The 27,461-nt window shown below is 36.7% G+C and overlaps 1 protein-coding gene across 1 annotated transcript in view; it reads left to right on the top strand.

Moving 5' to 3' along the window:
- Nucleotides 1–27,461, top strand: part of VPS13B (vacuolar protein sorting 13 homolog B) — an 811,037-nt gene that overhangs the window by 600,007 nt on the left and 183,569 nt on the right. The window contains exon 35 of the mRNA XM_045996973.1: nucleotides 18,880–19,017. Coding sequence (XP_045852929.1) covers nucleotides 18,880–19,017 — 138 coding nt within the window. The remainder of the gene's footprint in view (nucleotides 1–18,879; nucleotides 19,018–27,461) is intronic.

The following is a 27,461-nucleotide window of genomic DNA, read 5'->3' as shown; positions in this document are numbered from 1 at the left end:
AAGACTTCTTTTCTCCGAAGAATAAGTAAATATGTAAAGTTCACGTCCCACAGCTGAATCATGTTTAAGTAAATGTTTGAAATGTATCGAGGTTTAGCCTCAGCGTTCTTACCGTGCCTCTGAATATTCATTTTTTATTTCAAGAGCTGAATGAAACAGGGGTTCTTTCTGGCCTATAGAAATGCTTAAGAATTTCCAGTGATTGGGAAGTCAAGCTTTTTTTTTTCATATTAATACCCCATAAGTATGCTTTTCATATTAATGCAGCTGTTCAGGTTGAAAAAAAAAACCACCTTAGAAAATGAAAGTTTATTGTTTTGGTATTCTTTTAATCTAACCAGCTTGCTCTAACAGCGTTATAGTAAATGTATTTGAGAAGGTTTATTAGTAAGGTAAGATGGTTTTTTTTTTTTTTTTTCGTTTCTTTTTTTTTTTTCCATTTTATTTATTTTTTCAGCGTAACAGTATTCATTCTTTTTGCACAACACCCAGTGCTCCATGCAAAACGTGCCCTCCCCATTACCCACCACCTGTTCCCCCAACCTCCCACCCCTGACCCTTCAAAACCCTCAGGTTGTTTTTCAGAGTCCATAGTCTCTTATGGTTCGCCTCCCTTCCCCAATGTCCATAGCCCGCTCCCCCTCTCCCAATCCCACCTCCCCCCAGCAACCCCCAGTTTGTTTTGTGAGATTAAGAGTCATTTATGGTTTGTCTCCCTCCCAATCCCATCTTGTTTCATTTATTAAGATGGTTTAAAGATGTTTATTACATGTATAGCAAACACATTTATTTGTGGTATTGGCCAACTGCCTCTTGTTTCTCCATCCATACCTTTCTTATAACCAGAGAGAATCCTATATTATAATAATTATATTGACCTTCTGAAGCTTGTTGCCTTTTAAGAGTAAGAAAGTGATCAGGAGTTCAGATTTAAAACGTGTTGGCTGTTAAACAGCAAGGGCCAATGGAAACAGGGTCAAACAGGGTATAAAGACCTTTTCCCTGAGTTAATGTAGAATTAGAGATTCAGCTGGGAAACTGGAAAAGGTAGTCATCTAAGATTCAGTATTGGAAGAAGGTCCTAGCAAGCTCAGGTATAAATCAGGCATTTTATTGCTATCAGGTGGTCCCATCTAGCAGATGGAAGCCAGCAGTGAGGCATTTGGAGAATCTGTCCAATCTGGTAGTCAAGTTGGTTCGCTCTTGGCATTAAAGAGAACCATTTTACACGGCAGGCTCCTGGAGAGTAGGTGGCAGGTGTGGGGATCAGGATTCATTTCAGCCCAAGGAAGTAAGGTCAAAGGGGCCCTTGGCTCTTGCTGAATCATCGTACAGGTCCTCTACTTCAGAAAAGAGAAACTAGGCAGTTGCTAAGGAAGAGCATACCCAGGGTTACCTCCTAGACGGCCTGCTCGCCCTCTCTCCATTGGTGTGCTGGAACTAGCTCAAACTGGCTTGCAAGGGCCCACTGTTAAGTTTTTAGGAACTTTGAAAGACAGTTGTTAAACCACTGGTAGTTTAAATCGGCCACGGTGAGAATATTTCTGCCACATATATTGGCAAATGCCATCAGTCAGCTCTCCTGCTCTGAGAGCCAGTTGTTAAACGTTTACCAGCAGGCACTGCCTCCTTTGCTCAGACAAGTCCTCATTTACTGAGTGCCTGCAATGCAGTGGGGACTTCAGGAGCACTGAAGATGGGCATGGCGCTGAGGTTGACTTTTTTTTTTTTAAAGATTTTATTTATTTATTTGACAGACAGAGATCACAAGTAGGCAGAGAGCCAGGCAGAGAGAGAGGGGAAAGCAAGCTCCCTGCTGAGCAGAGAGCCCGATGCGGGGCTCGATCCCAGAACCTTGGGATCGTGACCTGAGCTGAAGGCAGAGGCTTTAACCCACTGAGCCACCCAAGCGCCCCTGAGGTTGATGTTATATGATTTAGGAACACATGCTGTGTACCTGATACCTGTTTGGGGGTCTGCTCCACATTGGCCAAAACTAGGTGCAGGAATGGAAAAATAAATCTGAATTCCAGGGCCCTCCTGAAATTCTTTCAGCTGTCGTTGCTTGTAGGTGGGTGGCTTCACTGACCTCTACTAGGAGATACTAATAACTGAGTTCAGCAGAACTATCAGGACTCATATCAAAGATGTGCAGTTGAATTATAATTAGTTCTTAGGCTGAAATATTATAGTACTTTTTGTTTAAAAAAAAAATCCTCGGGGGGGCGCCTGGCTGGCTCAGTCGGTGGGACCTGCAACTCTTGATCTCAGAGTTGGGAGATCTCTACACCATGTTGGGTGTAGAGATTACTTTAAAATAAAATCTTAAATATATATATATATATTTTAAATATATATATTTAAATATTTAAAAATATATATATATTTTTTTTTTAAAGTTTTAAAATTCTTGTGTATAGGCTAACATGGAACCCAATTGCAGTAGATGAAGCTTAGAGTAAAGGTTATGAGCCAGTTCACTACAGGGGGTTCCATGTGGGAGGAAAAAACTCCCATACCTTTTCAGGAGCATCCCTTGCATAATATCCTTGTGGGTGCCTTTCTCTACACAAAATGTGTCTACTTGGACATGTACATTATCCAAAAAGAGTTATCAGTATAAATGATCACGTTTCTAAAAAATGAATTTCATGATTTGGAGACATTCATCAGAAAGTAACTAATTAAAATACAACAGTGAAAAAAACTGAAGAAGCAACTAGCATTTACTGAGTACTCGTTCTGTGCCAGACATTGTACTAATGTCTTCAAATGCATTATCTCATTTAATCCTTTTAACAGCTCTATGGGAAATGTTATATATAATCCCGTCTTAGAAAAAAGGAAACTAGGGGCGCCTGGGTGGCTCAGTGGGTTAAAGCCTCTGTCTTCAGCTCAGGTCATGATCTCAGGGACCTGGGATCGAGTCCCGCATTGGACTCTGCTCAGCCGGGAGCCTGCTTCCGCCTCTCTCTGCCTGCCACTCTGCCTGTTTGTGATCTCTCTCTCTGTCAAATAAATAAAGTCTTTAAAAAAAAAAAAAAAAAAACTAAACTTTGCAGAAGTTAAATAACATGTCCAAGATTACAGACCTAGGAATAAACAGAGCTAAAATTCAAAACAAGATTTGTTGGATTCCTGAGTCTGGTCTCATGAAGCTAACTTTCTAAGAAAGGTCTGGAAAAGGTTTATAAGTTAAAAATGAAAGAGGTGATGTATTATATCTTTCTTCAGTACTTATACTCTTTTTTATTTATTGAGATACAGTACAGTATTACATTACTTTGAGGTATGCAACCTAGTGAGTCAACACTTGTATACAGTATGAAATGGTCACCACAGTAAGTCCAGTTAACATCTCTCACCTTATAGAGTTAGTACAATGTTGTTGAATATGTTCCCTATGCTGTATATTTTATCCCCAAGACTTAACTTGTTTTATAACTGGAGGTTTATACTTCTTAATTTCCTGCACCCATGAAGGCCTACCCTCTGGTGACTGCCCATCTGTTTTCTGTATCTACGAGTCTGGGTTTTGTTTTGTTTTGTTTTGACCCCATATATTAAGTGACATTATATGGTATTTTTCTCTGTTTGACCTATTTCAATTAGCATAACACCCTCAAGGTCCATTCATATGTCACAAGTAGCAAGATTTCTTTCATTTTAATGGCTGAGTAGTATTTCAGAGAGAGAGAAAAAAGAGAGAGAGAGAGAGAGAGTGTGTGTGTGTGTGTGTGTGTGTGTGTGTGTGTGTTGTATACACATGATAGTTCTAGCTTTTTGAGGAAACTTCATTCTAGTTTCTCTAGTGGCTGCACTAATTTACCTTCCCACTAACAGTATACAAGGTTCCCTTTTCTCCATATCTTCACCAATAGTTGTTATTTCTTGTGTTTGGGGAATAACGTTTCCCACAGGTGTGAGGTGATACCTCATTGTGGTTTTGATTTGCACTTCCCTGGTGATTAGTGAGGTCGAGCATCTTTTCATATGGCTGTTGGCCATCTGTATGTCTTCTTGGGAAAAATGTCTCTTCAGATCCTCTGCTCATATCTTAATCAGATTGTTTACTTTTTGTTAAATTATACAAGTTTTTTTGTAATTTGGATATTAAGCCCTTATTGGATATATGATTTAAATGTCTTCTCTCATTCAGTAGGTTGTCTTTTCAGTTTGTCAGTGATTTCTTTTACTGTGCAATATAGCTTTCTAGTTTGATATAGTCCTTTGTTTATTTTTGCTTTTGCTTCCTTTGTCTCGAGTCAGATCTAAAAGACATCACGAAGGCTGATATGAAGGAGCTTGCTGTTTATGTTTTCTTCTAGGAATTTTATGGTTTGAGGTCTTATATTTAAGTTTTTAATTCATTTTTAGTTGATTTTTATATATGGTGTAAGATAGTGGTCTAGTTTCATTCTTTTTGCATGTAGCTGTCTAATTTTTCCAGTACCATTTATCAGAGAGACCATCCTTTCCCCATTGTATATTCTTACCTCCTTTGTTGAATATAAGTTGAACATATATGCATGGGTTTATTTCTGGGCTTTCTATTCTAACCCTGATCTATGTATCTGTTTTTATGCCAGTGCCCTACTGTTTTTTTTTTAAGATTTTATTTATTTATTTGACAGATGACAAGTAGGAAGAGAGGCGGGGGCTGGGTGGGGGGAAGCAGGCTCCCCACTGAGCAGAGAGCCTGACATGGGGCTCGATCCCAGGATCCTGAGACCATGACCTGAGCCGAAGGCAGAGGCTCAACCCACTGAGCCACCCAGGTGCCCTGTCTGGGACATGACCTGAGCCGAAGGCAGAGGCTTTAACCCACTGAGCCACCCAAGAGCCCCCCCTACTGTTTTTTTTTTTGTTGTTTTTTTGTTTTTTTTTTTTGTTTTTTTTTTTTTGTCTCATATTTTTTTTTCCATTTTATTTATTTTTTCAGCGTAACAGTATTCATTCTTTTTGCACAACACCCAGTGCTCCATGCAATACGTGCCCTCCCTATTACCCACCACCTGTCCCCCCAACCTCCCACCCCTGACCCTTCAAAACCCTCAGGTTGTTTTTCAGAGTCCATAGTCTCTTATGGTTCGCCTCCCCTTCCAAATTTTTTTTTTTTAATACACATATAATGTATTTTTATCCCCAGGGGTACAGGTCTGTGAATCGCCAGGTTTACACACTTCCCCCTACTGTTTTGATTACAGTATTTTTGTAGTATAGTTTGAAATCGGGGAGCCTAATACTTCTGGCTTTGTTCTTCTTTATCAGGATTGCTTTGGCTATTCATGGTCTTTTGTGGTTCCATATAAATTTTGGGATTATTTGTTCTAGTTGTGTGAAAGATGTCATTAGAATTTTGATAGTGAGTGCTCTGATTTCTAGATTGCTTTGGTGGTATGGGCATTTTGATAATACTAATTCTTCTAGTCTATGTACATGGAATATCTTTCCATTTATTTGCATCATCATTAATTTATTTCATCAATGTCTAATCGTTTGCAGTGTGCAGGTCTTTTACATCCTTGGTTAAATTTATTCCTAGGTACTTTATTCTTTTTGATGCAATTGTAAATGAGTTTGTTTCCTTGATTCCTCTTTCTGCTACTTTCATTATTAGTGTATAGAAACACAACACACACATATTTTTTTATATATTAATTTTTTATCCTGCAACTTTCCTGATTTCATTGGTTACTTCTAAATAGTCTTTTTAGTGGAGTCTTCATAAGATACTGTTCCACTGTGGCTTCTGATGAGAAATCCATAATAATCACAGTCATTGTCTCCATATATGTAATGTGTTGATTTTCTCTAGCTGCTTTCAAGATTTTTTTTTCTTTATATTTGGATTTCTGTGGGTTAATTATAATGCATCTAGGCTTGATTTCTTTGAATTTATCCTTTTTGAGGTTCTCTGAGCTCCTTAACTCTGTAACTTTGTGCTTTTTCCAACCAAATTCAGAAACATCTTAGCTATTATTTCTTTAAACATTTTTCTGCACCAATCTTTCCCCTCTTCTTTTGAGGACACCAGCATTTAACATTTTATAATTATTCCACAGGTCCCTGAGACTCCATTCTTTTTTTTTTCTTTTTTCCTACTTTCTTTCTTCTTCTCTGTTCTTCATATTAAATAATTTCTATTGACTATTCCAGTTCTAAAATTTTTATTTGGTTCCTTTCTGTAGTTTCTCTTTCTCTTCCAAGAACTTATATATTTCAGTTCATTTCAAGCATGTTTACCTTACCTCCTGAAGCATAGTTATAACACCTGCTAGAATCTTAAATGCTGTGTCACTGCCGCTATGGCCCAGCCATTACATTAGCTGCCCCCAACCTCCTCCCACCCCGACTCACTATGCCCACCTTGGGGCAAAACCAGGAGAGAGAAAGAAATATAAAAGGCAGGGGCGCCTGGATGGCTCAGTGGGTTTAAAGCCTCTGCCTTCAGCTCAGGTCATGATCCCAGGGTCCTGGGATCAAGGCCTACATGGGGCTCTCTGTTCAGGAGGCAGCCTTCTTCCCCCTCTCTCTGCCTGCCTCTCTGCCTACTTGTGATCTCTCTCTCCCTGTCAAATAAATAAATAAAATCTTTTTTTAAAAAAAGAAATATAAAAGGCAGCAGGTTTTCCTATGCCCTTGAAACTGCAGGAGCCTTGTTTCCCAGACACAAGAACTTTTGGCTGTTCTTGCCATCACTGCACACCACAACCTAAGACTCCCTCTCAAAGTAGAGAAAAGAGGAAAAACAAAACAAAACAGGAAACCCATCACTGTAGGGGTCACATCTGCAAGTTTGACTGCCCTCCCCAATCTGCATTGTTCTTGTTTACTTTTTTTTTTTTTACTTTTTTTCGAGTCCTCAGGCATTTGTTTTTTGTAATTTTTCTCAAGTTTTTGATTGTAAGCAGCATGAGAGTTAGGTTGCAGTGAGCTTATTATAATTCTGGCTGGCACCAGAAGTCCTACAATTGTAAAATAATAAAACTGTTTTGTAGACTATTTGCCGAGACATGGTTTTCTGAGAAACTTAATACAGGATTTCCTCCAAAAGTGATACTTCGATATCTTTACATCTGTGAGCACAGATCAATTAATATATTGTAATGAATTAACTGTTTCCAGGGAATTGTCAGCATTAGCTTGATTCTGCCCATGTCACCATTAAGCAAAGAACATGTTCGGATACTCAGAGGGTGGTAATTGTGTTCTTTCTCTGTGGTCCTGAGGGATATCCTTTCATATATTATAAAATCAAGTTAGAAGTTAGAAGTACTGTGAAATTCATTGTCCCTCGTGTCAGTCTGCCTTCTCTGCACATGTGACTGATACGTACTTGTGTGTGTGTGTATATAATAATATGCCATTTATGCATATATATTATATATGTTGAAAAACCTAAATTCTATGAGAGGCTACCCAGAACAGATGGTAAATGGAATCTATATTTGTACCTATCCCTACACCTTTTTTTTTTTTTAAGAAACCTGAAGTGAAACAGAAGTGATGACCTTTACTTACAATTTGAAAGATTAATAAAGTATAATCCCAATCCTCATAATTTAGTGATCTTAAATTAGGCCAGCTTTACCTATATGTGTATATATGGTGGTTTGTTTATATCTGTAGGTGTATATATAATTTTTAAAATGGCAGGTTATCTAAAGCCTAAATTATCAACTTGAATTTCTTTTATGACTATTAATATTAATATCCTGTTCATGATCTTCCATCTAGTCCCGGTAGATAATACATCTGTGAGTCAACAAGTTCCTTTTTAAAATGTGAAAATAATGTGACAGTGGCGTTCCCGTGTCCTTACCTGGAGCAACCTCTAGCAGAAATGAGATCTTCTGCCAGCACCTGTATATGCAGCAGCTGGAATATTGGCAGTTCTCATTTAAGTAAAGATGTGTGTAGTTGTTTTTAACATAATCGTATTAGTTGTGTTTATAAATATTTAAAATTTGGTATTTATTTTGTTTTAAGGTAATGCAGTCCAGATTTGAAATTGCCTCATATCTGGACTATGCAGCCCAGGGCAGACTTAAAAAGTCATTTTTCTTCTTGTTTGTTTGGGGCTTTTTGTTTGTTTCTGGAGAAATGACTGTGCCATCTGGTCAGTTGTGAAGGATTTGAACCATTCTGAGGGAATTTAACTAACCCCCACACTTCCTCAGCACAAAGTCAGTTAGTCCAGTAGCTTATTACTCATCGTGTAACAGGAACTAACCAATTTGAAGCCAGTTGCTTCAGCCATCCTGCAGCTTCCTTACCTTCCTGTAATTTTTCAAACATCGGCTACACTAAAATACAGAAATTAAACTTGATTAGAATTTATACTGAAAGATCAGGTAATCATATATTTCTGGGTATGACAGAAATATCCACAACATGTTATCTATAATATGAGATTTTTTTTCCACATTTTAAAGTCTTATAAACATTACATATATGACTTCAGATCTAATTAAGAGGCAAACACGGAATAGAGTTCAATAAGAGCTCAAGATTTGGAGTCAGTCAGTCCTGAGTTCTAATCCCAGCCTGGCTTCTTAACAGCCATGTGTCCTCAGACATGTTATTTAGAATAGGTGGTTAACACTTATCTAGAATAGGCAGAGAAGAGTGGTAGCAACCTTCTAGAACTGATGTGAGAATTAAGTGATATGTATGGATGGAGCACTTAGCTAAGTGTGTAGCACAGGGCTCCAGGAATGTTAATATTACTGTTGTTGCTTTTATCATCATTCTTAACATCGTTAAGTTGAGTTTAAAATAGTGGTTGTAATTAGCCAAAAAAAAAAAAATTCACATCATTTTAGTGCAATTTATGGCTATTGTGTAGTTTTGAAATTTTCAGTTACAGTAATTGGCTTCTTTATCCTTTCATGAATAGGTCTGCAAAAAATGTGCCGGAGACATCTGAGTAAACCAACAGTTGGAAAATCATAAACTGCCTTCTTACACCTCATAAATCATATCTTGATTTCATTTAGTTATTGTGACTTTAAGAGAAGGATTGAATTACATGTCTCTTTAGAATTAAAGGTTTTGCTAATGTCTCTGGAAAGGCTTCGAATTAACCTGTGACTTTAATGTCATAATGATCACAACTTGAACATTTATCTGAAAATTTAGCTGCTGGGAACATTTCTTGCTGGCCAGTAATATGAAATGAAATTATTACTTTGACAGAAATCAGCAAGTAAGTAGGTCTCATAAGTGAGAGGAACTCTAGTGTATCACTCAAGGAGAGTTGTGGGGAGACTGTTACATAAGAAGTTGACCCCAGCGAGCAGGGGGAATTAACATATGGCAAAGGATATTGGAATGGAAATCAGAAATTTTGACTTTTAGCTTTGGCTCAAATACCAAGATTCTTTGATACAAATAAGTAAATTTCTTGGTGTCTTAGTTTCTTTATATCTAAAATGGTTTTAATAATAACTGGTCTTTATAGTTTCATGGTTTAATCTTAGCTCCAAATGAGATATTTATGAAATGCCTTGGAACTATGAAATATTATTCAACTGCAAGTGGGGACTTCTGTAGTTATTAGGAGTTGAAGGAAGAGCTTACTAGACCTTACTTTTTGAACATGAGAAAGACTACTATCCTGGCCCTTTTGGCATCCATCTCAATCATCAGCATTTACTTAAAATGAATGAGAAATAGGAATTATTTAAAGCCACTGAATTAACTTTCAATGCTACAGAACTCAGACTTTGCTCAGAACAGACAAAAGGCTATTAGGATTAAGTTGAAATATATATATATATATATATATATATATAATCAAATGTCCTGTAAAACATCTGAAACCCACATTAGTATTTAACACGAAAACAACCAAATAGGAAAGAAATCAAGAATACCACAGAACAGCATAGAAAATAAATTGAAATGAATTCATTGAAATGATATTTCACATATTATCTGCTGGTTAGCATCATTAAATATAAATAATGTAGTTCCTCATAGCAAGATATGGAAGACTTGGTTCTAAAAGTAAGAGCCAGTGGGCACTGATGATCACATATATTTAAAGCAGACACTTTAATCCTTCCTCTTCCTCTTCTCCTGGGTTCCAGGCTTGGGATTTCAAACTAGGAAACTTCCTCTTCCCCTTCCTGTCACATCTTATAAGACACATGGTACAGAGCATAGGCCAAATGGCTGAGTGTCAGCAAGAAGATGGTGGCACTTACCTCGCATCCGCAGCAATTTAGAACTGGTTTCTTGATTGATTTTGTTGCTCTGACATTGAATCTTGACTGTGTTTTAAGGATCTGGGTTCCTTCACAATTTAATTTTCAGGCATTTTCAGGATTTTATGGACTACATTTGCTTCTGTAGCTACATTTAAAAAAAAAAAAAGGAAAAAGATAGCCATTTAAACTAAGGATCATGAAATAAATATAGAAAATATGAGAAACTCAGTAAGCCTGTATGTAGCTTTGCCTTTTTTTTTATAGATGGTGGCCAAAAGGTGTCTGTTCTGATTATGACCTCTCACCGTAGGGAGAGACATTTCCAGCCTCTGAGTACAGGCAAATCAAGCACACTAGTGGCTTCTAGAAGAGGCCCCTTTGGAGCTTTAACAATATCAATTTCATAGGTAGAGGTAAATACATCTGTAGATGCTTTTCTTTAAATTTTATTCAAGTTCTATTAAGAAACACCTTTGTGTATTCTTGGCTTTGCACAAAAGGATTTAAGCTAAAAGACCATCTAGGAGCATCTTCTCAGTGTTCTTGGAGAGAGGATGGGAGAATAGGGAATCTCTCTAAGACCTCACCTACTAACCTGCTTCTCTTTTAGGTACTTTTTCCCTTTCCCCTCTGATAAGCCGTTAACTCTGATTGATCCTCCTTAACAAAAGAACGGTGTGTGAAATTGAAATTCTGATGCACTGACCATGTTTATTGAACACTGAAAATGATTTTAAAGTGTCATTCCAATCTTTTCTTTGTATAAAAAAAAACAGATACCTTACTAAAAGGGGTCTCAAACTCCTGGTTTAAAAAATGGAAAGGAGTCTGTTTTGGCTTACAGATGATTTACTTCCTTGATTCATACATAGGCCAGATATTTCTAAGGGATGGAAAAGAATGTAAGACTATAATTTTGATAATTACCAGAACCCAAGTGCAGGGAAATTTTTAGGTCAATAAGTTCTCCTCAGCCAGGAGTATTTAATAGAGAAGTGAAATATATCGACTAGTATTTTAAACCTAAGTAGTTATTATTTTAGGAATTAAATATAAATAAGCTTGTTCTGTTTTTTAAGACCAAAAATGGATATGATTTCTACTAATAGCGTTTTATTTTTTTATCTGTTATATTCCTCTTCAGATCAGTGATAAAAAAGATTTTTCAAAATTACAAAGCAAAAACAAAAACTGGGAGGAGTAGACATTGAAAGACACTGCATACACATACTCCTCTTTTCTTTAAAGGTTGTGTTTTAGAAACAAAATAGTGACTGTTCATTGAGGTCTTACCATGATGTGTCCCACACAAACCATGTTACACATATTATCGAAATATTCTCAACAACTCACAGCCCATTATCCCCATTTTTGGAAACTAAGAAACTGAGACTCTGTGAAGTTAAAATTAAATTTACCCACTTTAAGGAGTTAGGACTTAAACCCAGATCTGTCTGCGTCCAAATCCAAAGTTCATGTTCTTTTCATTACCCTGAATTTTCTACTGTTTTATAAACTGATGTAAACTCTTCCATGGAACAAAATGTGAAAAAGCTCAATGAAAGTAGGGCTATCCATGTTCAGTAAGTCCTAGGTCAAGGGCAATCTATTTCATAAACCTCTTCCATATGACAGTATCCTTTCACCTGCTGCTTGTCCCTCAAGAGTTCATCAAAAGTCACTTAAATGTTATTTCATAAACATAACAAGCCAGTGTACCTCAGGCCAGAGAGAACCAGTCTCCCTGAGCAGCCATAGATGTGACTTTGGCCTGGGCTCATTAACTGTGGCGGACTGCAGCATGCTTGCAACCATAACAGGTCATTGGAGACTTTGCAAAAAGTGAATAAAATCTAGTCTTCTTTCTTTTAAAAAACAAACGGTAGATCCTTTTGGACTTTGTGGAACTAATAAAATGAAGACAGAACTAAATCTTGAGGCTATTTGCAGTGCTACATCATACAAGCATTTTATGCTTCTGAGGAATTGTACTGTCAGAAAACTCAGTGCAATATGGCATTGGAGCAAAAAGTTGCTGAAATTTAAATCTGCAACAGTAGCTTAGGGAACACATTAATTTTAATCATAATGATTTAGGGATGGTAACATTAGCATCAATAGGATTAGAAATTAAAGCATGATGTAATTTCAAAAGTTGTTATTAATATTGAGCAGGATTTTGTTACCCAGGATTGCCAGCAGCAACAGGATCAGATTAATCAGATGAATACAGCAAGAAGCTAAAACTGAGAGTGAGATGGCAAACTATTTACTTACTGGAGAAAACGTGATTAAAATGAGGGACACCAAAAGGCCATTATTCAAATGTTTATTTTTTAGTACTCATCCCCCAAATTTCAAGTAATAACATTTTTTCCAGAAACACAAGTTTATAAGAAGTTTCCACCAAAGGAAAATTTTGTATCCTTGACCTTGCTCTGTATTTGCGTTAGCATTCATTTTCTGCAAATATGTAAAGGACAAAGGTATCATGAGACAGTTGAGTCAACGGGGCAAAAGCATTATTGCAACTATAGTTAATTGCATCTTGCACAACAAAATCTTTGCCTGGAACTGCCAGGGAAATCACCGCTGGGCTAACCACTTTCTGCCCTCCTTAATCAGCCTACTTATGGAGATGCTCTTGAGCACAAAAGTGGCCAAGGGAGAGCAGAAAGAGGCACAGATTATCAACTGTTTTGTAAACCTAAGACTGATAAAAGTAACTGTTGTGGAAGAGGGAGAGAGTGAGGAAGAAAATAAAAGAGAGACTTAGCTTTCAAATAAATTCTTATGGCATGGGGATTTTTAAAAATTCGAAGTTCATTATTCACATGGCCAAAGAAATGAAAACATTGTCTCTGCAATGGCTAACACTTAGAAGTATCTGGTATAAAAGTAGCTGGACTTCATTCAGTGTTAAGTCAATCTTTAAAATGGGGAAATTATCACTGACATCTGTGGGGAAATGTCTTCTCATTGGGACCTTAGTAAAAATGCAGCTTAGTTATGGAAAAAAAAAAAACACAGAAAACAAAAAACTCCTGCCACATAGTACAACAAAGCAAAGTAGAATAAAGTAGTAGAATAAAGCTTACAAAATCTGTAGCATACAGCTGTTCTATGAGAGCTTGGGAAACAAACTTTTCGTTAAGTAGAAGATTGCAAAGAAAATAAGAGTTGGTCACACTGAATCATGTTATATTTTATATAATTCAAATATTAGACAAAAACATACTTTGTGAATATTTGCTAAGGGTTAAAAAATAATAATAATAATGAGCAGCAGTACAAAGACCACTTTTATCAGATTCAGAAGAGGACCTCCCAAGCAGTTAAGTGACACGAAGATTTGCGAAGAAGAGCAAAGTCATCTACAAACACAAAGAATACGATCTGAAACAAGTCTCTGTGTAAGCTAATAATATCTTGATCCATCTGTGAATGGACTGGAGACTTTCTGAATTTCTCTTTGGGTGTTCTTTGTGACTTGATATGATGAAGTATTTTCTTTTGAAGGCCAGGTCAACCCAGAAGGAAAAATAAGTAGTATAATTTTGTCAATACGATTGTGTTGTTGAAGTGAATTCTCACTGATTTTAAACAGGATTTATAGCTATGAGCAATTTGTCATTTGTTCTGACCCATTTCCCCCACTCTGCAACTCCTGATAAGATACCACTATCTAGGGCACTGGGTGGCTCAGTGGGTTACAGCCTCTGCCTTCAGCTCAGGTCATGATCTCAGGGTCCTGGGATCAGGCCCCACATGGGGCTCTCTGCTCTGCAGGGAGCCTGCTTCCTCCTCTCTTTCTCTCCCTCTCTGCCTACTTGTGACCTCTATGAAATAAATAAATAAAATCTTTTTTAAAAAAAGGAAAAGAGGGGCGCCTGGGTGGCTCAGTGGTTTAAGCTGCTGCCTTCGGCTCAGGTCATGATCTCAGGGTCCTGGGATCGAGTCCCACATCGGGCTCTCTGCTCAGCGGGGAGCCTGCTTCCCTCTCACTCTCTCTGTCTGCCTCTCTGCCTACTTATGATCTCTCTCTGTCAAATAAATAAATAAAATCTTTAAAAAAAAAAAAAAAATAAAAAAAAAAAATAAAAAAAGGAAAAGATACCACTATCTCCTGTTTCTTAGGCTTAGGGACAGTAGCATAAATGTGCTCATTGACATCAGCAGGAGTTTACTCTGCCCGAGAGCTTCCTGTACTCAAATAAATAGGTGTTTGCTCAGTACAGAGAAGAAAACCATCAAAGTCTGAAGGAGCTTCCAGTGTGAAGTAATCATCCCTATCTGTCATTCTATTTATATTATATTCACAGGCTCCTCTAATCTGAGTTTATCTGGTACTTTCCCAGCTACATTGACCCTGAGGAATGTGTAACATGAATCTCATTTTCTAGACTTGATGATGGAATTAAGGAGAAGTTAAATTGAAGACATTACAGGAAGTCTAAAAGTCATGCCCCTCATCATCTAGCCAGTAGAACATGAGGGACTAAATAGTGACTTGCAGACTTGAGCTATTTCTGTGGGATTCTGACAGACCTTTCTGCTACTACTGCTGCTTCATCCAACCGCTGTAACTAGAGGCATATCCGAAGTAGAGATTTTAGGTAAAACTGGGAGAGTAGCCACTGTCCTGTCATACATCAGTATTCACCAACCATGCAACCTGTATTTTCCTGAATATTCCTCATTTCAGCTATTCTGTTCTGTCAGCTCTATAAATACATCTGAACTTTCAAATCAGTTGTGTAGCCATATTAAACCAACAATATCATTAAACCAGTAATTTGGGGGGAAAACAGTCATTGAAAGTTTAGCACTTTACATAGATTTCCTAGACTTTCACATTTTTTAAAATTACTAATTCCTATTCTGCTTCTTACTATTGCCAGTTTGTTTATTCCATCTCCATTAAGTCATATCCCCCTGTAATTGCCCCAGTGCAGACTCCAAGGCTGGGTGCCAGATGGCCAGGCCCTGTAACTTCTATGAAAAGAGAACAACCTGCACAAAACCTATCTTCCCTACTTAGAAAACCCTCATCCACAGTATTAGAATTTTGTGCTTTTCCCCTCTATACCTTGATGAACATAGAACATCAAAATATCCTTTGACATGCTTTTTTCCTCTTCCTTCACTTCAGTTTTTTTTTAGATGCTTGGTGCGTCTTCCTGTTTTTCTCTTCAGCTGTGAATATAGGTCCATATATCATTATGTGCTTAGGATCGTCCTAAAGATGATCATCCCCAATATGTACATATATATGTATGCAGGTAGGTGTATTTCTTTAAGGTAGAATCCTTTGTGTGGCCTTTCTGATTACAAGGGCATGGATATTTAGGATTTTGGTAGACACTCATTTTCAACCTCTCCCCTACTTGTGTAGAAATACAGTATTTACACTCGTATCGACCATACATAGGAAGATCCATTTCTCCTCTTTCTCCCCCATGCAAGATATTATCAATATTTTTAATTTATACTAAGCTGATGAATTTAAAAACCTCTTGCTTTAACATGCTTATGGTTGATTGTCAGGCTGAGCATTTTTTCCTATTTTTCATACAACAGTGCTCCCTAGAAGTATTAAACAGCTAAAGACAAAAGCAAAATGTTAAAAATGTTTCAAGAAACTATAGGAAAATATGTAATCACCTAGGGATAAAGCCATTAAATAAAAGTTAATAGATTTTTGTTCACATCTATAAAAAAGTATGCTTGCAAAAAACATCAGAATTTATTTTAAGGACAGCTACCATACCAAGAAGAAATACTTTCTACATGTGACAAACGTTAACACTCATTAACTAATTAAAAAAAAAAAAAGAGTGAGTAAATATTTTGTAGAAGAAGAATCAAATGGCCAGTCTACGAAAAGATGCTTAACCCACTTCATTTTTTACTATTAACAATATAAAATGGCTCTTATTATGTCAGTACATATAGATCTTCTTGATTCTTCTAAACAATTTTATGGATTACTATTGTTTATTTAAGCATCAGTCCTTTTATGAGTGTCTAGGTTGTTTTCTACTGTTTGCTATGATTAGCAGTTCTACAGTGTGTGTGTGCACACGCATATGTATGTGCATGTGTATGCATGTATGTGTGAGCTACACAGGCATTATCAGGTTTTTAGTCTTGGCCTATCTGATACGTGAAAAATTCTACTTATTTAAAAAAAATTTTCTTTGATTATTACTAAGATTTAGTATCTCATGTTTATATTTTAAAATGTTTATATGACATTTGTTTTCTTCATCTGTTATTGTTTCTTTATTAATTTCTTCATTTAATAATCACTTACTTTCCTCAACCCATTTTTCTCTACTAATATCTATATTAACTGTATGAGCTCTGTATAATGATCTCTTTTTTGTCACTCGAGTTTGAATATGTGATTCCTGTAACTTGTTTTGTTTATCCTAAGTTTTATTTGCCAGTCTTTTTTACACATCATATGGATATTTCTATATCAGTTTAATTCTTCTCTGTCCATTATTTATTTAGTTACATCACTGATGTCTGTTTTCTCTGTTAGGTCATTGTTCTCTCTCTAGATTGTATTCGCTTCAAAGTGAATTAAACCTCCTCATACAGGTCTAGCACATTACCATTTACTTAATAATAACTACTTCTTGATGATGGCTATACAGGTGGGACCCTAGAAGAAGACACTCAGGTCCTGTCAAGTTACATAGCTCCTACAGATTGATTATAGAACCTACCAGCAATAGACTTTTGCTATTATTTCACAATACTTGACCGTTACATTTGAAAGAGAATAGTATAGTGTTACTATGTAATGGATCTACTATGCATATTCTCACTGCTTTAAATTCACTGATCATATAAAAAGAGAAGAATGCCCTAGCTTGGTGTTTGATCTTTACCACATAGATCTAACGTCATGATCAATTGCTTTCAGTATTTTCTTTGAAATCACATAAAGGTTCATATGTGCCAAATTTCATAAGAATCACATGATAAGGTCAAGAAATACAAATTCCAAGGCAGAATTTATATGCCCAGTTCACATATGACAGTAATACTATATAACCATATGTTGAATATAATACACTGTATGTAAATGCTATTCTTGAAAGCAATCCAATCAATAAAACTTAAAATAAATAACACTTTAATAACACATTTCAAATCGACTAAAAATGGAATAGATGGACTCTATGGCAAGAACATCCCTGTAAAATTGACATTCAGAGACTATTAAAACACAGAGAATAAAACACTCTTGAAACTAAAAAACTGTGAATATTTAGAAGTTTTTTTGTAAAAAGCCTACTACACTGTATGCCAAGATACAGCAGTCGTTTTTATTTAAAGAGCTATTTCAATAAAAACCGGATTGCCAAGCAGTAAAAAGCAAATTCAGTTTGCATTCACCAATAGCTAAAAAATACTTTTTAAGAATATACTATATAAACCAGAAAAAAAGTTAAAAAAAATACACAGTAACAGAAAAAGTCAAAACAGAAAAAAGTCAATATTTAGTCATAATTGGGACTAATAAAATATTGACCAATCTTTATCATTAAAGAAGGTTATGGGAAAGCTACTGAAGTTAACTTCAAAAGCCTAGCAGTAAAAGGTGATTGTAATGTCAGTAAAACTCTGAAACAGATCAAATAGACCCTAAGTAGTACTAATCCACTGCATCTTTGAACATATATTTGGCTTTTTGTTTTTTAAGCTGAAAAGCTTTTCCTTTTTTTCTTTAATTTGTTTCCAACGTCCTGTTTAAAAAGAAAAAAACATATAATGTAGTTTTATCCCCAGGGGTACAGGTCTGTGAATCACCAGGTTTACACACTTCACAGCACTCACGATAGCACATACCCTCCCCAATGTCCATAACCCCCTCCCCCTCTCCCAATCCCACCTGCCCCCAGCAACCCCCAGTTTGTTTTGTGAGATTAAGAGTCACTTATGGTTTGTCTCCCTCCCAATCCCATCTTGTTTCATTTATTCTTCTCCTATCCCCCTAACCCCCCATGTTGCTTCTCCATGTCCTCATATCAGGGAGATCATATGATAGTTGTCTTTCTCTGATTAACTACATTATATGTTTATTAAAAAAAAAAATTGGAAGGGGAGGCGAACCATAAGAGACTATGGACTCTGAAAAACAACCTGAGGGTTTTGAAGGGTCAGGGGTGGGAGTTTGGGGGAACAGGTGGTGGGTAATAGGGAGGGCACGTTTTGCATGGAGCACGGGGTGTTGTGCAAAAACAATGAATACTGTTATGCTGAAAAAAATAAATAAATTTAAAAAACAATAAAAAAAAAGAAGAAGGAAAGAAATCCAACTATACAACTATTAGCAGCAGCTCAGAGCACAGAAACTTTACCTTCATTCAAAGATAATATGAGTTAAGATTTGAAATGTCTTTTCCTTTTTGGCCTGGTTCTGGAAAACATGGTTTCATCATTCCAATGTAGAGAGAGAGAGAAAGCTTCTCTCTGTCTATACAAGTACTTGTGTGACAAGGATATGTACAAACAGATGAATCAATGGAGGTTACAGAAGTGAATTTAACTATTTTTTCTTCCTGTTTGCCAGCCTAAGTTCTTACACCAAAATGAGATGTTTGTGATGTGACTGACATTTTTAATTTCAATTTTGTCCCTTCAGATCCTGGGAAGACTCTGCCCGACGCCCTTGATTACTGCACAGTTTGGCTGCAGACAGTGCCTGGAGAAATAGACAGCAAAAGTGGTATTCCGCCCTCCCTGGTAACACTACAAATTAAAGACTTTCTTAATGGACCAGGTAAGAAGGTCATAATTCAAATGTATATACACTTTTTTCATGTGAGTATATTAACATGTACTTAGGGTCTGTTAGAAATTGTGACATCCCTTGCAAAAAAAACAAATAGTTCATTTGTTTTCCAGAATTGTATTCTTCTCAGGTTGCCCATTTTAGAGATTAAAAGACAAATATTAATATGCGTTAAAAATTACCTTTGGTCTGGAGTGCCTGGGTGGCTCAGTTGGTTAAGCATCTGCCTTTGGCTCAGGTCATGATCTCGGGGTCCTGGGATCAAGCCCGGAGTCAGGCTCTCTGCTCAGTGGGGAGTCTGCTGCTTCCTCTCCCTCTGGCCTTTCCCCAAATTGTGCTCTTTCTCTCTTAAATAAATAAATAAAATCTTTAGGAAAAAATTTCCTTGGTTCTGACAAAAAGTAGTTATCAAAGAATAATGCACTATAAGCCAAAGACCAAAGACTTTATTTCTACCTTTTCTGCCAATTGTGTGACCTTAGGCAGTTGATCTAATCTCCTATGCCTCAGTTTCCTTACTGTAAACAAAAAGAATAAAATAGATGTGTGGTTGGATGGATGGATGAGATACGTGATATATATATACATAAAGTAGTATACATAGATATATTTGATTAGATAAGTATACTTATTTCAAATACTTAGCAATGCACTTGAGAGATTAACACTCAGTTTTAGGTAGATAGATATGGTTATCAAAATGTACTGAGTGTTTATCAGTCCCAGGTACTAAGTGCTTTATATACCCATCTAGACCCAAGAATTATCCCTGTTTTATATATTTATGTAATTATCCTTGTTTTATGAATTAGGGAGTTAAGACTTAACAATGTGAAGGAACGGCAGTGGAGCCATTCAAACCTAGGTCATTATGACTCGAAAGACCTAGATCACTTCTATAACACATTGATTTTAGCATAACCATAGATTTTTCCTCTCTTCTCTTTTTCCTCTTCTTTCTTTTTCCTGCTCTGTCCTTCATGTCATGCTCCTCTTCCTCTTTATTATTATTTCTCCCTCACTTCAGTGAGATCTTAACTAATTATTTAACAAAAATTACTACATTTTGATTTGGTTTATCTTATACCTACATTGCTTCAAAACATATTCGTCATCAAAGGAATATTAGTTTCTTCATTTTAATTTAAAATTTAAAACAATGGTGTTAAACTGTCTTGAGATCTCTAGCAGTATTCTGCAAGGCATGAATTTTGATGAGTGAACATATCCCTGCATAGACCTGGCTCAGTGTGTGTCATGGCCGACCAATGCACTCATGAGCTGTAGCCACAGATTGAAGAAGGCCACTTGTCAGTATGCATGGAGTAAAGAGAGCCTAAAGCCATGTGCACTGCCCCTTTCACTGGGGTTCTGTTCTTCCCAGTGCTGGGATTTAAAAGGTGTAGAAGTATGAAGAACTATTTCTCATCATTATAGGTATCTAGACATGGTTTTAAGGACTCAAAGGAAAGCAAGAAACTGATGATGAAGGCTAAGAGAGTCATTAAAGCTGGAAGAAGGCTTTGGGGTGAGGTAATGGATAGATTGAGAGTAATGTGAGTCCTAATACTTTGCTAGTGAGTGTGAAATACCATATTTCATTGAGTCCAAACTATCATCAATTGTAGGAAAAACATTTTATGTACCGAAAAAAAAATATCTGCTCTTTAAACTATGATACAGTGCTTTCTTATTATATAAATTTCAGGGCACTTCCTGACTTCAGAGTTGTTCACATGTAAAAGACTGAACGTGTTAGAATGGGTGAACTTGGGTGAGAACATATGGTTAGTTCATGGAGAAGTGAGAAAGAAACTTGGGTTTCCCTCTTCTCTTTTTTAGTTTCAGATTTTTTTGCTTTCAGGCACAGTCTTTCATTCACGGGCTAGAAAGCTCATTTCTAGTTTATATTTGATTGATTTGTTAAAGAATGGGATCTGCAAATCCATAGTTGTGTACCATATATTTTCATGGCAACCAAAGAAATTGAATTTCAGGAGAAATGTCAGTGAATGAATGGAAAGTCATGTTTATAATCCTAGCACTTAATGTGACTAGTAGAAATGTGATTTTTTAAAATAGATATACTTTTGTGTTTCTTATGCTTCAAGTTAACATTACATATATGCCATTCCTTATTTTATGTTTATTCGATAAGAGTGATAATCTTTCTGGAGATTCAAACTTTTAAACAAATGGGTTGAAAGCGTTATTTTATAGTAGAGCTTCTCAGTCTTGAGTGTGCATCTGAAGCATCTCTGGTGAACATGTTCAAATGCAAACGATTTGGGACCCCTGGGTGGCTCAGTTGGTTAAGCATCTGCCTTCAGCTCAGGTCATGATCCCAAGGCCCTGGGATCAAGTGCCATGCTGGGCTTCATCCTCACCAGGGAGCCTGCTTCTCCCTCTGTCTGCTGTTCCCCCTGCTTGTGCGCTCTCTCTCTAACAAGCACATAAAATCTTTATAAAAAATGCAAATGGTTTAATAGTTCTAGAAGGCAGGAATGAAATTCTACATTTCTAACAAGCTCCCAGGTAAAGTCTCACCATCCCCTTTTAAACTAATATTCATAATTGACTCATGTTTAAAACACTTTAATTTACAAATTAAATTGCAGATGGGAGCATTCGGTTTAGTTTAGACTTAGGGTGGGTAGCAATACCAGTAAACTTTTCAACTACATAACTTTTTGCAACCACAAAACCTGTAATACGCTGTACAGTAACAAGTGTTGGCATTATCAGTTGAACTGTAAATATAAAATGCTTCTTCCAATTAGTCTCTATGATGATTAAGTTTCTAAAATTTATCTGAACACCATTCAGAAACTTGTTTTGGGGAATTTGATAGTTATTGATGTACATCTGTTAAACTGATGACAGACATAACTCATCATTCCCCAGAAACCTTTTTTGATTACAGTATCTAACATTTTGCCTCCTCTTTTTTGGTTTTGCTGGTTATAAAGGTTTGGATTGGAGAGGGCTCACTGGATCCCAATCCTTAGAGCTGGATCATTGGATTCAAATCATAATGTGGATAGGATAGGGAGGATGAATTACAAGGATTCATGGAGCGGGATCAGATTACCTGGGTACAACACTTTTGTAACAAGCTTTTATGATTCATGAGTGAATGAATGAATGAATGGATATACGAACACACACACACACACACACACACACAGAGCTGTTGACCAAACTGCAGATATTTGTGGGCACAGGAGATGGGAATGGTAGAAAGAATGATGAGTGGTTTTTTAAATGGTACTTTTATTATGAAAAATCAAATACAGTGTCTAATTAATGGTTTAAGTTTTTCAAACCAAAAAATGGTTTTTCAAACCATTTTCAAATGGTTTAGTTTTCTAAGATATTTTAACCAAGAGTAGTTTGCTTTGAGGGAAGATTAGTTTGAATGATATATCCAGTGGTGTGGAATTCCACTACATACTAACCTAACATCTTTGAACTGCTCCAGAATGTACTATCTTCGACAAAAATGTCCGAAATGCAAATAATTTCTCATGTAAAGTTTATAAGTAGATGTTAGTCCATAGACTAATCATATTCTCTTACTACACAGCCAGATTGCCACTCTGTATTAATTTAGAGATCAATAGAAATACAGGACGCATCAAGTGCTTTTTATATTATTTTATAGATTTTTGGCGACTCAAGAAAATTCTCTTTTTTCCAGATTTTAGAAGGTAGTATACTAAGAGAAATATCATTTATGCTGAAACTATGGGAACAAGCTTCAACTTTATAATATTCCCCACCGTCATTCCCTTCCTTTAAAAAAAAAAGGTATTTTGATTTGTATGTGGTGTTATCATTAAGAATCTTTTGTGACCGTTAGTTTTTTAATCTAGATGCACATCCTATTTAAGTAACATTCCCAGAGTTTATACTACAGCTCTAAAATGGTATATTTACACTTATTCTTTCCTTGCTCCTGAATTAACATTTCAGGAGCAATAAAAGTTACGACCCTGAAGAATACAGGAAATACTGATTATAACTACGTAACCTTGGGTTTTCTTCTTAAGGCGCAAACTTAACAGCTTTTGAGTTCAGCCATACAGATTTATTTTGCAGAGATTATTTGTCTAAACAATGTGATACAAATGCTGCTCTTTAGCCCTTGTTTTTGGAATAATAATTCAGAGTGCTTGAGTATTCCCTTATTTCCTCTTTCACTTAATAGTACCTTAGAGCAAATAGTAGGTCCCAACTTCTACATCAAAAAGCCCTTCAAAGCTCTCTCACCCCCATCTCCTTCCTTCAGAGGCAACAGTTGTACCCATTAGCAAGGTCAGTGGCTTGGAGAAACCTGGAAAGCAGCAGCTACCAGAAACCCGCTAGAATAATATCTCCAGCAGGTGATAGATTAGTTGGAACAAATTGGAACCATTGCAGTTCAGCAATCCTGGTTTCTTTCAAGCTGTTTTTAAAATGTCGTCATTTTAATACACAATCTAAGCCCTGCGGAACAGTCCACAGCAGGTTAATTTGAATCATATGATGTGTCACTGCCCTCAGCTGACATGAGCTCTATTCCATGTGTGAAGCCATAATAAATCCATTCCCAACCGAGGAGAATTCCCCGTGAGAAGGTGAACTAATCCAGGCCTCACACTGGCATGCTAGCCCCCTGTAATTGAAAGCAGGGCCACCTGTTCCCAGCACAGTTAGCCTATAGAGAAAAAATTAGCACTAGATCAGATACTTCTTATATTGAAAAATCATTCATAGTTCTTGCAAATTCAAATTCAGCTGCGAACTGCTTGGTATGACATCATACAAAAACGTAGGAATGTGCCCACTTGATCCCAGTTTAAAAGTTTTGTTAACCATAGGATTCCTTAACTTTGAAATGAGAAAAAAAAATTTTTTTAATTTAATGAGAGCTGACACGTGAGAAGAAGAACTGGGAAGGGTGCATATTTTTCTAATTAACTCAGGGCCATTTGTAAAAACATTTGAGCTCCCTGGTATTTTTTTCATTGTTCCTTTGCAGACATATTTTTGAACATTGTCACTGTTATGACATTTAATGAAATGACATTTAAATGACAACAAAGAAAAATTTGTGCCAAACTGGGAGAACATTACCACATCATTTATGTTTTCTTATAAATTAATTAGCATACTGCAGTCTTCATATAATTTAAGTAATAGGGTTGCATCAAACACGGTTATGACTGCAATTTCACATTTATTTTAGTATATGGTGTTTCTGGATGAAATACATAACCGCTAAAATCTTTTTCTTTTAATAAAATCATTTCTTTAGCCTCTCCCTGTTTACCCTGCTCATTAATTTGCCTGTATAGTTTTCATGTCATTTTAATTTCATTCTGGCTTTGGATTGGTTTCAGCTCTGGTTTTATTTGATTTTTGTTTTAAAAATTTGACTTTTAATGGGTTGTGATCCTATTTTAAACACTTTTATTATGGATTAACTTACTGGTTTTATAGGTTGTGATTCTAATTTTTATTTTTACAGAATTTCTGAACATCTTAGTATAATCCTATTTGCATAAACTTCCTTGATTTGAATGAAAAAATATATATATTTTAATATATACCTATTAAATAATGTAAAATATTACTTTAAAAAACTCAGGTACAGTATCACACCATTCAAATAGGTTTATGTAAATAGACAGACTTTAAGCTATTTACCTCCAGATGTGTATTTTTGAAATGTTTTTATTTTTCTTTGTGAATTCTTTTATATTCTTTTACTACTGAATTTATTACTCAGTGGGGATTAATCAGATATATCTTGAAAGTACTTGTTCAGAGGAATTAAGGTACCTAAAAAGGATGACCCAAATAACCTCTTGACATTTTCTGGAGTGGAAAATAAAGACGAAGTAACAGAATATTTAAACACAAGAAGATTTCAGTGTGAAAGAAAGCATCTTAAAGAGCTCATTTTAATTAATTTCTCTTCATGCTTCCCTGATAGTTAACCCTTTGCCTCTTTTCTCTTTCCAGAAATGGAGCCAAGGCCCAGGCCCTCGAGTTCTGTCTCTGTCTTAATAATTCACTTTTACAACCATACTTGCGAGCTATCTTCTACATTTAAGAAATGTAAACGAGTTAATAAAACAATAGGAACCTTGACTTTTACATTTCCCCAGTTTTATGGGTTCCAATTTGCAGCATCAGCATTACAATATCATAGTTCATTTTCCCCCTGACTTAGTGAAATGAAATGGTAAACTTGATGTCAGGGTGTCAAATAGGGAATCGACCAAGAATTTTGAGACCCAAGATAGCCTTTCATTATTTCAACCTTACTTTTTCAACTCTAACTTGTACCTTTGGAAGAAATGAGAAAAGTGGATGACTTCTAATTTTTAAATGTTTTTCTCTTGCTCCTATAACAACATGATTTTAATACCAGATTTTTCACTGTACTACCAGGAAGCTGTACTCATTTTCTTACCAACACTGTACAGTGAGGGGACTTGAAGTCTTCTTTGAAAGTTGGGTGACCATGGTGCCTCCAGGGGACGATATTTGGCTAAGTAATGGAACTGGAAGAGTCAAGGAAGCTGGTTGTGGGTGTGGCCAGATGGTAAGAGGCAGTACAAGGTCTCCTGCAGGGAACTCAGTGGTATGTCAATTACTTAGATTCCTTATTTCTTCATGTGGTCCAATTCTGTCAGGATTATTTCTTATACTGAAGAGAATGAGGGTAATTGAGGGGATATCTTTCTGGGATCATGCAGCAGGCGAAGGTAGAAGAAAAAGAGAACATTATTTGGCTTCTCCTGACTGTACCCTTGCAACTTTGTGCTTGCATGCAGGTCTTCTTCCCCTTCTTCCTCTCCAACCTGTGCCTTTCCTGGGGACACAATATGGGGCCTTCTGTCCATCTCTCTATAGATAGTAAGCTCAGCTGTCTCTTTTATGCTAAGAACTCCCAAATGCCTAGCTCTGGTTTTGGCTTATTCAACTCCAGAACTGGTTCCCCATCTGCCCATTAGATGTGTCTAGTTATTTTAAGATTCAATATGTTCGCATTAAATTAAACCATTTTTATCTCCTCTCCTTATTCATCCCTGCCCTTAGGTATAGTCTTCAAATTTCTTTACATGTGCTAGTGATAGCAACATTATTCCAGTCATGTTTTCTCACCATTTTACTATCGCTTTTGGTTCATCCTTGTTTCTTTTTAATTTTAGGTCCTCTTCATTTTTCCCTTGAAATGGTCCTCCATTAAGTTTACTATCTCCCTAGTGTAGGTTTATGCCCTGTTGACATCGGTCAATCCTCGGTCTGTTTACTGGCAGCTTTCCCTCCAGATTCTCCTTTTACTCACGAATCCTGTCATCCCCTGTGCCCTTGCTAAATGAGCCTCCCCTGCCAAACTCCTATGATGTTGACCACCTGGCTCCCTCAGTTCATCTGGTCAAAGCTCTCCTCAACCCTAAAGGCTCTCTCTAATCTGGTATCATCTGGTTTAGCAGTCACAAAGCAGGTGATCCTAGGTAAGATTATTTTACTTCTTCGAGCCTCAGTATTTTCTTTTGTAAGAAAGCTATTTTAAGATTCCTTCAAGTTCTAAAATGATGGCTGTAATCCCTAACGGAACTCTTCATTTATTTTCACACCAGATACTGTGAGCAATTGCAATATGCCTGGTGTTGTTCTAAGCAGTGCCTTCTCTCAAGGAATGCACATAATCAGATAGAAAAGACAGAATTTTTTTGGCGAAATCGTCCTGCAAAGTAACATATAATGATAAACCAATATATGTGTCGTGAAGTTCTGTGGATTCATCAGACGTTCAGGGAGGCTTCCCGGAGTAACTGACCCTGCGGCTGGTTTGCACAGGATACAAGGGAGTTGACCAAGGACCTCAGAGGGGCGAGTGGATTTCTTGGAGGATAAGTGCAAAAGAGAGGATGGAGAGAGGCATCATGTCAGATTACAGAAAATGACAATAGGGAGGAGTGAGGGAACCAGTGCTATGAGATAAGACTATAAAGAGAGGCAGAGACCAGGCCTTACTGACCATAATCAAGGATTTGGGAATTTTTATCTTAAGGGTGGTGAGGAATCATCAAAGAGCTGTCAGCAGGACATGTATGTGGTGGGGGAGGGAGGAGGTGTGTGTGTTGATATGGTTATATCTGCATTTTGAAAAAATAACTGTTTGCAGGGTGGAGAACACTAGTAGGGGCTAAAGTAGATGGAAGGGAAGCAGTTAGGAGAATATTGCGTAGTACTGGTGAGAGGTATTACACGTCAGATCAGGGAATGGTGATAAGAAATAGGGAAAAGTGAAAGAATTGGTAGATATTGGGAAGGCAAATCTACAGACCTTGGTAATGGAGTAGGGAGATAGTAGGTAAGGAAGAAAAACATGGCTTCTGAGTCTCTGACTGGTCTAACTGGATGGGTGGTGG

Source organism: Meles meles, chromosome 1 (assembly GCF_922984935.1).
Source record: "Meles meles chromosome 1, mMelMel3.1 paternal haplotype, whole genome shotgun sequence".
NCBI classification, from domain to species: Eukaryota; Metazoa; Chordata; class Mammalia; order Carnivora; family Mustelidae; genus Meles; species Meles meles.
Note: the sequence above shows the minus strand (reverse complement) of the source record. Positions and strands in the feature narration are given on the sequence as shown.